Raw genomic sequence first — 16064 nt, 5'->3', positions numbered from 1 at the left:
TATGCACCATGAAGAAAAACTGCTGCCAATTTTAAATGTAAGATGTCATACAATAAGACATGCCCTGATTTTAAGAGGTGATAAAATGTAAAAAAAGTGTTAGAATCTATGAAATACAGTGGTCTCTACCTCACCTATGTTAATAGAACATAGGATAGTGTGTCTGGTATGTGGTAGGCATTGTATGAGTATTCGGTAGTGTTTTTCTTGCAAAAAGCGTATCAACACACACTATTATTACTATTAAACTTATGATGTGTTTGTGACGAGGATTTTGGCAATCACAATTTTTTTTCCAGTGCTGGTAACAACAAATTTGCTGTTACTTTCTTAACCAGCTTCCTTCATGATCAACAGCTGGAGCTAAGACGTTAACAACTCATCACCTGCTCACTGACCACCAGGAATATGAGACTGGCATATGTATTTATGACTCCAGCACTTCTGCTCATGTGTATATATAGTCATTAATTTATTTCTTAATAAATAATACCTACTCTGAGTATAGAAATATTCTTAATACATAAGCTATTCTGAGTCAGGGGCTTCAGGAAGGCAAATACTAAAATTAGGGTGGTTGATGCTATCAGAAACATGGCCACAGAAGACCTGCACCTATTTGGTTCAGAGGTAAGAAGACAATATCTGTTAGTAAGCTGGTTTATTAGCTACTTTCCTGGATGTTAGAGAAAGGTAATGCCATGTCTATAATTCTTTTTTCATACACATTTTGTTTAATGTGATGTTCCCTTTAAACAGCGTTTTTTACAAAGTGGTCCGACTTTCTTCATTTTTGACATAAGTGAGAACCAAAAAAGGTTGTTTCCTAAGTTTTCTCAAAGTCAGAAACATTTACTAATCATGCACTGTATGTTGTAGGCTAGCGACTGTGCAACAGCCAGATACCAGGGATACTAAGATGGGTAGGAATGGGTCCTGCTTTCAAGTAGTTAACCTTATGAGGAAAAACACGTAAATCAAGCTTATTCCAAGAGTACTCAGTGTGCTCTTGGAGCTGTTGTAGGTACCCTGCATGCACAGATGAGGGCAGTGGGTTCTGCCTTGGTGACAGGTGATGGGAGGGCTGCCTAAAGAGAGGAGCTGACGTTTGTGCTGTGCTTTGCAGGTTAGACCATGTGAGTGCCTCCTGTAACGATAAGACCCTCTCAAAAATGCTGAGTCACTAGGACCATTTTTATTTATGGGAAGGGCAACACATTGGAGGTACAACACAAGAGTAATGATCATTCACTTATTTCTGTAAAGGAAACAACCAAAATTCTTTTGTCATAAAAATACCTAGTCCCTTAAGTTACTACTTTGGCTTTGGTGACTATGGTGACAAAAGCTATTCCATTGCCTAGAACAGGACCCACTACATAATAAGCACTCGTTCTTGTTGAATGAAAAAACATTGACATTTCTGTAACTTCTAACATGTCTCCCAGGATTATAAATTACAGGGTCTGCCCTTTATCACATACAGAGCGCCTTCCTTATAGAAACCAACAAACTTAATTTTATAAATAAATCTGTATTTTAAAAGTTTCTCAATGATAAGCAAAGAATGTTCTCTCAGAATCCTTTAAGTTCTTGAGACTTTCAAATGTACATAAAAAGGAACGCTTTGTATAAGCCCAAGCTCAGGTTTCTGCTCCACCACCTGGAATAACTTCTTCCCTTCTGTGGAAATCCTCCTTACCCCTTAGGCTCCTCTGTTTCAGAAAGGCCTCCCAGCCCCTCTCCTCTCCCGGGTCCCTGTAGCGATCATCACTGCCCATGTCTCCTACTTGGTCACTAACTTGCTCTTGGTATCATGCCTATTTCAACTAGGCTGTGTCAATCTTGAAAACAGTGGATAGACCACATGCTTCTTTTGTGTCCCCATATCAAAGCAAACAACTACAGAAATAAAAATAAACTTTAAAAATACTTTTATTCATGCATGTAGCATTTGAGATGATTCAAAAACTTTATTTTGTATTTCTCTAAGATATAGAGAGTCCCTCTGCCCTTTACCAAGATCTAACCTGCAAACCAAATGGATGATTGGTTTTGATAAGCAAATAGTAAATAAGATATACAAAATACTATATAAGACAATCTAGTGTGCCTATCTATGACATTATTATTTCTATTAAAAATTTCAGTCCATGCTGCCAGGGCATCTACAGTGGGAAGGACGGCAGTGTGTCTGCTGAGTATTACATGGGTGCTATGAAACTAGTGACTAACACAGGAGATTTAAAATCTAGGTCAGAGTTCCATTATGTGATCCAACTGTCAGCTCTTATGGCAGAAGGAGCACTATACTCCAAAGCGAAATACTTCAGTAATGCATAGAGACTTGAGGTACTAAGGCGCTCACAGACTCGCGCGCCCACGCAGCCGACACTGGGATGGCTGGAAGCAATGCAAGGTATACCAAATGTCTGTGTAGGAGACACAGCGGACGGAGTCATATACTGGTATCAGAGAGGAAATACACACAATTAGACACAGAAAAAAGACTAACAAGTAAGAACCTCCAGTTGCCCACTTGTTTTTACGGAAGAAACTTGTGCAGTGTATCAGCAACGACATAACTGCTACCATACCTGAAGTCAGCTGTGGCTGCAAAGGATTCCATTTCTGTAATAGAGAAGACGCAGAGGAAGCCCTCCCCGCTCCGGAAGTAGTTGTCTCTAATTGCAGCATAGTCCTCCTGCCCAGCTGTATCCAGGATATCTATCTGCACCTCTTCCCCATCCAGCACTACCTTCTTCCGATAGCTGTCTGCTTTGGTAGGCTCATAGTCCTCTACAAACTAGAAAATAAAAAAATAAAACTCACCTTTATATTTTCTTTACTTTTCAAAACCTCCTATTGTGAAATACAGATTCACATGAAGTTATAAAAATAGTGCAGAGGTCCCATGTACCCTTCATTCAGTTGTCTCCAAAGGTAAAAACCATATTAAAATTTTCATTTTAGACAATTTGGTAGCTGCCTCATTTGCAAAAAAGTTGGGGTTTAACTATTAGCTCTAGATTATTTATAGCTTGAAAACTGTGCCTTTTTTCTTCCTTGCAATACCATACCTGCAAAAACTATTACACATACATTTTAGCAGATGTGTAAGAATTTTTTTTAATGTAGTTCTAAATAGTAACTTGAAAGTACCTCAATATTTAAGTAAATATTTGAAAATGCTGTTAAATCTTTCTCTACAATGAACCAAGTCAACAAAGTGGCTTATACTACTATGTAGAATGTGAAATCTTCAAATTTGAGATTTCTCCTCAAACTTCTGATTTTTTTAATCAGAAGCCACTGGCCACTGAACAACCAACCATGCATATCCAGGTATGTGGACTTTTGTCAAAAATACTATAGAGTACTGTAAATGTATTTTTTCCTCTTCCATATGATTTTCTTAATAACATTTTCTTTTCTCTTGCTTTATTGTAAGAATATGGTATGTAATATACATAAACATACTAAAATGTGTTAATCAACTGTTTGCTATTGTTAAGGTTTCCAATTAACAGTAGGCGATTAGTACTTAAGTTTTTGGGAAGTCAAGAGTTATACTTGGATTTTCGACTGTGCAGGTGGGGAAAGTGTCTGTTTTAAAACAAAAATAAAAAAGCCAAAAGGCTTTCTTGAAAGATCATGTTAAAACCAAGTTGTGTACAAATGTTGACTTTGAATTTTAAAATGAAAAAAAAAATTAGTAGCTTTCAAGGATTCAAGTAATCCATCCAACAGCACCAAACTAAGCCAGAGAAACACTTTCTGAAAGCCCAAACTTTGCCATCCATCAAAAAATCGGCACTTACCTCATCATACATGAACTGAAGGGTCAGAGCCGACTTGCCCACACCACCACTACCCACCATGATGACTTTGTGCAAGGCCAGAGAATTCTGACCCTTGGGCTTATTTGCAGCCATCTTCTCGGCACAGAGTTTTCACCAAAGATTAAGAAGAATCTAAGAAGAATGAAAGAGGAAATAAGTAAGTCATGGTTAGTATATCCCTCTTCAGAATTCCAATGTAGCAAATAGATATCATGTCCTTAGGCTTCAAGATACTAGTTTTTGTTCTGCAGTGATTTTAAACAGATGGACAATGAAGCATGTTCATTTAGGGAAAGAACCACCTAAATATGACTAAAGGGCACTTCTAATAGTTTGTTTTCAGTAATGAGCTGTGACCAAAGTGAGTAGTTCCCAGTGCAACCTCATGCTGACAATATTGGCATGTTAGCTGCTAAAGAATATAATCACACAGATGATGAAAGCAGGCAAAACAATCTGTTTTCATATTAACCTATACTGGCAATAATTAAAGAGATATTTCTTCTAATTCCAGTAAGAAACAACTCATTAAAAAAGACTGCCAATTGAAATGCTGCTTACTGCCAGTTTATAAAAGAGACCTCATCCCAATAAATTGGCAGTAGAATTATAAATAGAATCCAATACTGCATACCTCAACTCCCAGATATCCTATCACTCAACATCTGTGTGTCTTGCAGTGGATGGCCAATCTAACTTACATACCTGGATCTAGTGCACCCTCACTTTCCTCAGAACATGCCTTTGTTTACTACATTGTGCGCTCAGTGTGGCAAGAGCAGGTTCCTCCAGAAGCTGTAGTGGTACTCTGCACACTAATGGCAGGCCCCATCCTTACTCAGAAAAAGAGACCCTGAGGTCAAAACAACCACTGAGTCTTACATGGAGGCCCCAAGCTATGAAACATTTTGTTCTCTTAGGTCCCAGGGAGTTGCACGCCTCCTCAGTGTCTCTGATCACAGTACAGCTTTCCCAAGTTATAGGTCACTGGACACAGCCCATCCTGCCTCCCTCGGCCGCATCAACCCCACACTGGTCTCCTTCAGTCCTCTCTAGGCTCTTCTCTGCCTCTTGGCCTTTCCCATGCAGCTTCCTCCATTAGGCATATTTCATTCCATCTGGCTGACACCTCTCAGTTCTTGGATCTCAGCCTTCCCCAAAACTCTCAACCTAAATAAGGCTCTCCCTTGCCCTGTGTTTTCACATAGGATCTGACACTTTTCCTTCATAACCACAAGTTGAAACTGCGTGAGTGTTAGTTGTTCACATAGGTCTTCTTCCCTCATACACCAGAAGCAACTCGAGGGCAGGGGCCCATCTACTTGGTTTACTTTACACTTAATGTAAGTAACACGGCTTGGCAAAGCCAGCCATTTGGTACGTACGTGTTGAATGAACAAATGCTTGCCATCTGATTTAACCTTGGGGAGTACTTTAGCCTATACTGGTGTCAAGTAGCTGTTGTTACCAGAGATTCAATCACAAGTCTGGGCAAGGACAGTCTGCTGTGGCTCTATGCCTCACACACTGGCTGCACAGGGCACCGAAGAGCTGGGCAATGCTCTGGCTACACCCAGAAATCACGTCCATATGCCTATTTGGAAAAATGTTTTTGGGAATCTCTGCCACACCCACCCACTAGTCTTGCTGTCTATTTCATGACATTCATGACATGTTATACTCCAAGACTGCTTTTAATCTATATGCAGCACAATTAAGATCACACTACATATGTACTGCTTAGTCCTGTTCTTATTTTATATCATAAACATGTTAGCAGAAGCTGAGTGAACTGTGAAGCATTATGGTAAAGATTCTACACTTGGAGGCTAGTTCAGGTCAACTCAGGAAACAAGGATTGGGTGAGTCCCTTTTTCCTGCGTATCAAGGACATGATCATTAGATTCTGAATGACTAACACTGCTCAGAAATAGTGAAAATTAATAGTTATACTTCAGGTAAGTGACTAGAAGTCTAAATGATAGCAAGTCTAAGTCGGCTGATAGAGCATGCTCTCACTGGCATCCCTAATAAATCAGAAAATGCTTCCTTTCTCACTATTATGCTCCTCACTTGCTGGTAGCTCTAATTGTTTCACAGCTACATAAACTTTTATTTTTAAAACAGTAAGTACCACATGAGCTCAGGGTGGGTGTTACCATATCAATTAATACTCTGTGTGTGTGTGTGTGTGTGTTTTGAGAGGGCATCTCTCCTATTTATTGATCAAACAACAAAATTCTGTACAGGGAACTCAATGCACAGTCATTAATCAACCCCAAGCCTAGTTCTCAACAGTCTCCAATCTTCTGAAGCATAACAAACAAGTTCTTACATGGTGAACAAATTCTTACATAGTGAATAAGTTCTTACATGGTGAACAGTGCAAGGGCATTCATCATAGAAACTTTTAGTTTTGATCACACATTATGAACTATAAACAATCTGGTCAAATATGAATATTCATTTGATTTTTATACTTGATTTATATGTGAATCCCACATTTCTCCCTTATTATTATTGTTATTATTATTATTTTTAATAAAATGCTGAAGTGGTGGGTAGATGCAAGATAAAGGTAGAAAACATATAGTTTAGAGCTGTAAGAGGGCAAATGTAGATGATCAGGTGTGTGCCTATAGACTAAGTATTAATCCAAGCTAGACAAGGGCATCTGTGTGTGTGTTTTTAAAGTAAAACATTTAGAATTTAAACCATTCTAATTCTCCTTGCAGAACAATTTAAAATACTGTCTGTGGCTGAGGAATTGAAAAGGCAGAGATTCCCAAAAACATTTTTCCAAAAGGCAAACATTCCCCAACTACTATGAGCGGCACATTCCATACTTTCAAGAGGCAACAAGGAAAAGAAATTCCCACCAAAAAGACACTCCTCTCCCTTTATTTCTAAGAAAACTCGGCACTCCACAACTTAGCTCCCAACCCCTAGATGTTTGGATGGTAAACAAGCCAAAGCCCCTCTCTACCTGGAACTTAAGACAAATACGCCAATTAAGAAAATTCCACCAGTGTTATGTGCAACAAAGAAATGGAAGGGGGAAGCCATGTGATAAAGAGTGGGAAGAGGGGCTACTGCAGGCAGGAGGGTCATGGATGACATCTTTGAGGAGCTAGCATCTAAGCTGAGGCTGATTTTTATGAAGGAACCAGGCAGCTAAAAGGGAAGGGCACTCCAGACAATGAGGGCAGAGACCTAAGATGGGACAGGACTGGGCATGGTCTAGGGGCCAGATGAAGGCCTGAGTGGATGGGGCCTTGGGAGTAACAGGAGCTGTGAGGTAGGAGGGGCCAAATCCCACAAAGCCTTGAAAGCCAAGGAAAAGTGTCTGAGTCCAATTATAATTGTAATGGGAAGCCTCTAAGTTTTTTTGTTTTTTTTTTTGAGAGGGCATCTCTCATGTTTATTGATCAATGGTTGTTAAGAACAATAAAATTCTGTATAAGGGGGTCAATGCTCAATGTACAATCATTAATCCATCTCAAGCCTAATTCTCGTCAGTCTCCAATCTTCTGAAGTGTAACGAACAAGTTCTTACATGGTGAAAGAATTCTTACATAGTGAATAAATTCTTACATGGTGAACAGTACAAGGGCATTCATCACAGAAACTTTCGGTTTTGATCACGCATTATGAACTATAAACAATCAGGTCAAATATGAATATTCGTTTGATTTTCATACTTGATTTATATGTGGATCCCACATTTCTCACTTTATTATTATTATTTTTATTTTTAATAAAATGCTGAAGTGGTAGGTAGATGCAAGATAAAGGTAGAAAACATAGTTTAGTGCTGTAAGAGGGCAAATGTAGATGATCAGGTGTGTGCCTATGCACTAAGTATTAATCCAAGCTAGACAAGGGCAGCAAAACATCCACGGATGCAGAAGATTTCTCTCAAAACAGGGGGGGTGAGGTTCTGAGCCTCACCTCTGTTGATCCTCAGTTTCTCACCTGATGGCCCCCCTTGCGACTGTGCCTGTCTTAGGTTGTTCCTCCCTTGAGGAATCTTACCCGTCTCTGGCTAACCAGTCATCCTCCGGGGCCATACAGGAAAATGTAAAGTTGGTAAGTGAGAGAGAAGCCATATTGTTTGCAAAGGTTAGCTTTTTACTTCTTTGAAGATTTATGCCCTGTGGCTTCAATCCCAGCACTTGCCTCGAGGTATCTTTACCACCTGGAGGAATTATGATACTCGGTAAATTCGATATGAGGCACGAATTCTATTTAAGGGTTGTAATTAGGAAGGAAGAAGAAAAGCTACAGATGTAGCATATGGAAGAAAACATGGGAGGATTGATTATTTCTTTGACATATCTTCTTGTAGAGTACCTTAAGCATGTATAGGTTTTAAACTACAAACTAACTTGCGCACACATATTAACATAATAGGAATATGGTGACATAAACAATGCAAATCTATAATTACCAGCCATCTCCAGTGGAGCCAAGAAAACCAGTTAGGCACCCTAGGCATTTGTGAAAATTTGTCTATGATATGATGGATATTGTACAACTGTACTTGAACAGTCTGAGAGAGATCAGACAAATTAAAGCAGCCCATTTCTGGGAACTGTTCACATCCCATATGTTCTTTTAACCGTAGATAGTCTATAGTCATAAGATTTTGGAGTGCTACAACTTGCACCCCTCCCAACCCTTGGTTGAGTTCCAACAGTACAGATCCGGTCAAATTCGTTGTCTCACTGTATGCACATGCCAGCCTAGACATCTCCCTCCTCATTCCAATGGCAAGTCCAGGAAACGGTGGGGTGGACGCAGCCACAACCGCAGCATCACCCAGATCCCTGTGGAGGCTTTCTGATGATCATCCCCCGGCACGAGTCCTCCAGAGAGTTCTGATGCCGGAAGCTCCTCCTCATATCGTATCTTAGTTCATTTTCTGGGTAGCCAAGCTAGGCCTTAATCTTCTGCATAGAAACAAACAGACCCTTTGCCCACACTTTGACATGCCCTCTATACCACTGTGTAGAACTCTTGGAGATCAGCACACAGGAACTGCTTTTTTTTTTTTATTCGGAGAAAGGAATATTATCAGAAAAGAGTACCTCCATAGCTGTCATCTGACACCATTAAGTGATCAACATTAAGGATATTGAAATCATGCGTTGATCTTTGACTTACCAATAGTTTTATCCTATCAAAGAGTAATCCCCCTTTTCTTTCTTTCTTTCTTTTTTTTATTTATTTTATTTTATTTTTTTAATCTTTAATCTACACTTACATGAAGAATACTATGTTTACTATGCTCTCCCCTATATCAGGTCCCCCCTAACAACCACATTACGGTTACTGTCCATCAGCTTAGCAAAATGTAGAATCACTACTTGTCCTCTCTGTGTTGTACAGCCCACCCTCCCCTTTCTCCCTCCCCCCCATGCATGCTAATCTTAATACCCCCCTTCTTCTTCCCACCCCCTTATCCCTCCCTGCCTACCCATCCTCCCCAGTTCCTTTCCCTTTGGTACCTGTTAGTCCATTTTTGGGTTCTGTAATTCCGCTGCTGTTTTGTTCCTTCAGTTTTTCCTTTGTTCTTATACTCCTCAGATGAGTGAAATCATTTGGTATTTCTCTTTCTCCGCTTGGCTTATTTCACTGAGCATAATACTCTCCAGCTCCATCCATGTCGCTGCAAATGGTTGGATTTTTCCACTTCTTATGGCTGAGTAGTATTCCATTGTGTATATGTACCACATCTTCTTTATCCATTCATCTACCGATGGACATTTAGGTTGCTTCCAATTCTTGGCTATTGTAAATAGTGCTGCGATAAACATAGGGGTTCATCTGTCTTTCTCAAACTTGATTGCTGCGTTCTCAGGGTAAATTCCTAGGAGTGGAATTCCTGGGTCAAATGGTAGGTCTGTTTTGAGCATTTTGATGAACCTCCAAACTGCTTTCCACAATGGTTGAACTAATTTACATTCCCACCAGCAGTGCAGGAGGGTTCCCCTTTCTCCACAGCCTCGCCAACATTTGTTGTTGTTTGTCTTTTGGATGGCAGCTATCCTTACTGGTGTGAGGTGATACCTCATTGTAGTTTTAATTTGTATTTCTCTGATAATTAGCGATGTGGAGCATCTTTTCATGTGTCTATTGGCCATCTGTATTTCTTTTCTAGAGAACTGTCTGTTCAGTTCCTCTGCCCATTTTTTTTTTTGTTTTTTTTTTTTTGAGAGGGCATCTCTTATATTTATTGATCAAATGGTTGTTAACAACAATAAAATTCAGTATAGGGGGGTCAATGCTCAATGTACAATCATTAATCCATCTCAAGCCTAATTCTCGTCAGTCTCCAATCTTCTGAAGCATAACGAACAAGTTCTTACATGGTGAACGAATTCTTACAGAGTGAATAAATTCTTACATGGTGAACAGTACAAGGGCATTCATCACAGAAACTTTCGGTTTTGATCATGCAATATGACCTATAAACCATCAGGTCAAATATGAATATTCATTTGATTTTTGTACTTGATTTATATGTTGATCCCACATTTCTCCTATTATTATTATTATTTTTATTTTTAATAAAATGCTGAAGTGGTAGGTAGATGCAAGATAAAGGTAGAAAACATAGTTTAGTGCTGTAAGAAGGCAAATGTAGATGATCAGATGATCAGGTGTGTGCCTATGGACTAAGTATTAATCCAGGCTAGACAAGGGCAGCAAGACATCCACGGATGCAGAAGATTTCTCTCAAAGCAGGGGGGGTGAGGTTCTGAGCCTCACCTCTGTTGATCCCCAAATTCTCACCTGATAGCCCCGCTGCGACTGTGCCTGTCTTAGGTTGTTCCTCCCTTGAGGAATCTTACCCGTCTCTGGCTAACCAGTCATCTTCCGGGGCCATACAGGGAAATGTAAAGTTGGTAAGTGAGAGAGAAGCCATATTGTTTGCAAAGGTTAGCTTTTTACTTCTTTGCAGATTTATGCCCTGTGGCTTCTATGCCCAGCACTTGTCTCGAGGTATCTTTACCACCTGGAGGAATTATGATACTCGGTAAATTCGATGTGAGGCACGAATTCTATTTAAGGGTTGTAATTAGGAAGGAAGAAGAAAAGCTATAGATGTAGCATATGAAGGAAACTTGGGAGGACTGATTATTTCTTTGACATATCTTCTTGTAGAGTACCTTAAGTATGTATAGGTTTTAAACTACTAACTAATTTGCACACACATATTAACATAATAGGAATACGGTGACATAAACAAAGCAAATCTATAATTACCATCCATCTCCAGTGAAGCCAAGAAAACCATTTAGGCACCCTAGGCATTTGTGAAAATTTATCTATGATATGATGGATATTTTCCAACTGTACTTGAACCATCAGACAAATTAAAGCAGCCCATTTCTGGGATCTGTTCACATCCCATATGTTCTTTTAACCATAGATAGTCTATAGTCATGAGATTTTGGGGTGCTACAACTTGCACCCCTCCCAACTCCTGGTTGAGTTCCAACAGTACAGATCCAGTCAAATTCGCTGTCTCACTGTATGCACATGCCAGCCTAGACATCTCCCTCCTCCTTCTTATGGCAAGTCCAGGAGACGGTGGGCTGGATGCAGCCACAACCGCAGCATCGTCCGGATCCCTGTGGAGGCTTTTTGATGATCATCCCCCGGCACGAGTCCTCCAGAGAGTGCTGATGCCGGAAGCTCCTCCTCATATCGTATCTTAGTTCATTTTCTGGGTATCCAAGCTAGGCCTTGATCTTCGGCGTAGAAACAAACAGACCCTTTGCCCACACTTTGACATGCCCTCTATACCACTGTGCAGAACTCATTGGAGGTCAGCACACAGTAACTGCTTTTTTTTTTTTTTTTTTTAATTAAGAGAAAGGAATATTATCAGAAAAGAGTACCTCCATAGCTGATCATCTGACACCCTTTAAGTGATCAACATTAAGGATATTTAAAGCATGCGTTGATCTTTGATTTACCAATAGTTTTATCCTGTTAAGGAGTAATCCCCCTTTTCTTTCTTTCTTTCTTTTTTTTTTTAAATTTTTAATCTACACTTACCTGAAGAATACTATGTTTACTATGCTCTCCCCTATATCAGGTCCCCCCTAACAACCACATTACGGTTACTGTCCATCAGCTTAGCAAAATGTGGTAGAGTGACTACTTGTCCTCTCTGTGTTGTGCAGCCCACCCTCCCCTTTCTCCCTCCCCCCCATGCATGCTAATCTTAATACCCCCCTTCTTCTTCCCCCCCCTTATCCCTCCCTGCCCACCCATCCTCCCCAGTTCCTTTCCCTTTGGTACCTGTTAGTCCATTTTTGGGTTCTGTAATTCTGCTGCTGTTTTGTTCCTTCAGTTTTTCCTTTGTTCCTATACTCCTCAGATGAGTGAAATCATTTGGTATTTCTCTTTCTCCGCTTGGCTTATTTCACTGAGCATAATACTCTCCAGCTCCATCCATGTTGCTGCAAATGGTTGGATTTTTCCACTTCTTATGGCTGAGTAGTATTCCATTGTGTATATGTACCACATCTTCTTTATCCATTCATCTACCGATGGACATTTAGGTTGCTTCCAATTCTTGGCTATTCTAAATAGTGCTGCGATAAACATAGGAGTGCATCTGTCTTTCTCAAACTTGATTGCTGCGTTCTTAGGGTAAATTCCTAGGAGTGGAATTCCTGGGTCAAATGGTAGGTCTGTTTTGAGCATTTTGATGCACCTCCATACTGCTTTCCACAATGGTTGAACTAATTTACATTCCTACCAGCAGTGCAGGAGGGTTCCCCTTTCTCCACAGCCTCGCCAACATTTGTTGTTGTTTGTCTTTTGGATGGCAGCTATCCTTACTGGTGTGAGGTGATACCTCATTGTAGTTTTAATTTGCATTTCTCTGATAATTAGCGATGTGGAGCATCTTTTCATGTGTCTCTTGGCCATCTGTATTTCTTTTTTGGAGAACTGTCTGTTCAGTTCTTCTGCCCATTTTTTAATTGGGTTCTTTGTTTTTTGTTTGTTGAGGCATGTGAGCTCTTTATATATTCTGGATGTCAAGCCTTTATCGGATCTGTCATTTTCAAATATATTCTCCCATACTGTAGGGTTCCTTTTTGTTCTATTGACGGTGTCTTTCGCTGTACAGAAGCTTTTCAGCTTAATGTAGTCCCACTTGCTCATTTTTGCTGTTGTTTTCCTTGCCCGGGGAGATATGTTCAAGAAGAGGTCACTCATGTTTATGTCTAAGAGGTTTTTGCCTATGTTTTTTTCCACAAGTTTAATGGTTTCATGACTTACATTCAGGTCTTTGATCCATTTTGAATTTACCTTTGTATATGGGGTTAGACAATGGTCCAGTTTCATTCTCCTACATGTAGCTGTCCAGTTTTGCCAACACCATCTGTTGAAGAGACTGTCATTTTGCCATTGTATGTCCTTGGCTCCTTTATCAAATATTAATTGACCATATTTGTTTGGGTTAATTTCTGGAGTCTCTAATCTGTTCCTCTGGTCTGTGGCTCTGTTCTTGTGCCAGTACCAAATTGTCTTGATTACTGTGGCTTTGTAGTAGAGCTTGAAGTTGGGGAGTGAGATCCCCCCTACTTTATTCTTCTTTCTCAGGATTTCTTTGGCTCTTCGGGGTCTTTGGTGTTTCCATATGAATTTTTGAATTATTTGTTCCAATTCATTGAAGAATGTTGCTGGTAATTTGAGAGGGATTGCATCAAATCTGTATATTGCTTTGGGCAGGATGGCCATTTTGACGATATTAATTCTTCCTAGCCATGAGCATGAGATGAGTTTCCATTTACTAGTGTCCCCTTTAATTTCTCTTAAGAGTGACTTGTAGTTTTCAGAGTATAAGTCTTTCACTTCTTTGGTTAGGTTTATTCCTAGGTATTTTATTCTTTTTGATGCAATGGTGAATGGAATTATTTTCCTGATTTCTCTTTCTATTGGTTCATTATTAGTGTATAGGAAAGCTACAGATTTCTGTGTGTTAATTTTGTATCCTGCAACTTTTCTGTATTCCGATATCAGTTCTAGTAGTTTTGGAGTGGAGTCTTTAGGGTTTTTTATGTACAGTATCATATCATCTGCAAATAGTGACAGTTTAACTTCTTCTTTACCAATCTGGATTCCTTGTATTTCTTTGTTTTGTCTGATTGCCGTGGCTAGGACCTCCAGTACTAAGTTAAATAACAGTGGGGAGAGTGGGCATCCCTGTCTGGTTCCCGATCTCAGAGGAAATGCTTTCAGCTTCTCGCTGTTCAGTATAATGCTGGCTGTGGGTTTATCATATATGGCCTTTATTATGTTGAGGTACTTGCCCTCTATTCCCATTTTGCTGAGAGTTTTTATCATGAATGGATGTTGAATTTTGTCAAATGCTTTTTCAGCATCTATGGAGATGATCATGTGGTTTTTGTCTTTCTTTTTGTTGATGTGGTGGATGATGTTGATGGATTTTCGAATGTTGTACCATCCTTGCATCCGTGGGATGAACCCCACTTGGTCATGGTGTATGATCCTTTTGATATACTGTTGAATTCTGTTTGCTAATATTTTATTGAGTATTTTTGCATCTACATTCATCAGGGATATTGGTTTGTAATTTTCTTTTTTGGTGGGGTCTTTGCCTGGTTTTGGTATTAGGGTGATGTTGGCTTCATAGAATGAGTTTGGGAGTATTCCCTCTTCTATTTTTTGGAACACTTTAAGGAGAATGGGTATTATGTCTTCTCTGTGTGTCTGATAAAATTCCGAGGTAAATCCGTCCGGTCCCGGGTTTTGTTCTTGGGTAGTTTTTTGATTACCGTTTCAATTTCTTTGCTCGTAATTGGTTTGTTTAACTTTTGTGTTTCTTCCTTGGTCAGTCTTGGGAGGTTGTATTTTTCTAGGAAGTTGTCCATTTCTTCTAGGTTTTCCAGCTTGTTGGCATATAGGTTTTCATAGTAGTCTTTAATAATTCTTTGTATTTCTGTGGAGTCTGTCGTGATTTTTCCATTCTCTTTTCTGATTCTATTGATTTGTGTTGATTCTCTTTTTCTCTTAATAAGTTTGGCTAGAGGCTTATCTATTTTGTTTATTTTCTCAAAGAACCACCTCTTGTTTTGCTGATTTTTGCTATTGTTTTATTCTTCTCAATTTTGTTTATTTCTTTTCTGATCTTTATTATGTCCCTCCTTCTGCTGACTTTAGGCCTCATTTGTTCTTCTTTTTCCAGTTTCGATAATTGTGATGTTAGACTATTCATTTGGGATTGTTCTTCCTTCTTCAAGTGTGCCTGGATTGCTATATACTTTCCTCTTAAGACTGCTTTCGCTGCGTCCCACAGAAGTTGGGGCTTTGTGTTGTTGTTGTCATTTGTTTCTATATATTCCTTGATCTCTATTTTGATTTGTTCATTGATCCATTGATTATTTAGTAGCATGTTGTTAAGCCGCCATGTGTTTGTGAGCCTTTTTGTTTTCTTTGTAGAATTTATTTCTACTTTTATACCTTTGTGGTCTGAAAAATTGGTTGGTAGAATTTCAATATTTTGGAATTTACTGAGGCTCTTTTTGTGAGGTAGTATGTGGTCTATTCTGGAGAATGTTCCATGTGCACTTGAGAAGAATGTATATCCTGTTGGTTTTGGATGTAGAGTTCTATAGACGTCTATTAGGTCCATCTGTTCTAGTGTGTTGTTCAGTGCCTGTGTGTCCTTACTTATTTTCTGCCTGGTGGATCTATCCTTTGGGGTGAGTGGTGTGTTGAAGTCTCCTAAAATGAATGCATTGCAGTCTATTTTCCTCTTTAGTTCTGTTAGTATTTGTTTCACATATACTGGTGCTCCTGTATTGGGTGCATATATAGTTAGAATGGTTATATCCTCTTGTTGGACTGAGCCCTTTATCATTATGTAGTATCCTTCTTTATCTCTTGTTACTTTCTTTGTTTTGAAGTCTACTTTGTATGATATTAGTACTGCAACCCCTGCTTTCTTCTCACTGTTGTTTGCCTGAAATATGTTTTTCCATCCCTTGAGTTTTAGTGTGTGCTTGTCTTTGGGTTTAAGGTGAGTTTCTTGTAAGCAGCATATAGATGGGTCTTGCTTTTTTTTCCATTCAATTACTCTGTGTCTTTTGATTGGAGCATTAAGTCCATTTACATTTAGGGTGACTATTGAGAGATATGTACTTATTGCCATTGCAGGCTTTAGATTCGTTA

At 39.3% G+C, this 16064-nt stretch overlaps 1 protein-coding gene across 2 annotated transcripts in view; it reads right to left on the bottom strand.

Annotated features, from left to right (window-relative positions):
• RALA (RAS like proto-oncogene A) overlaps positions 1-16064 on the bottom strand; it is a 63442-nt gene that overhangs the window by 10586 nt on the left and 36792 nt on the right. For both annotated transcript variants that reach the window (XM_037010887.2, XM_037010886.2), the window contains 2 exons: positions 3822-3974; positions 2598-2806 (listed from right to left, as the gene is read on the bottom strand). In XM_037010887.2, the coding sequence (XP_036866782.1) occupies positions 2598-2806; positions 3822-3935 (323 nt within the window). In that variant the 5' untranslated portion in view covers positions 3936-3974. The remainder of the gene's footprint in view (positions 1-2597; positions 2807-3821; positions 3975-16064) is intronic.

Source organism: Manis javanica, chromosome 6, assembly GCF_040802235.1.
Source record: "Manis javanica isolate MJ-LG chromosome 6, MJ_LKY, whole genome shotgun sequence".
Taxonomy (NCBI): Eukaryota; Metazoa; Chordata; class Mammalia; order Pholidota; family Manidae; genus Manis; species Manis javanica.
Note: the sequence above shows the minus strand (reverse complement) of the source record. Positions and strands in the feature narration are given on the sequence as shown.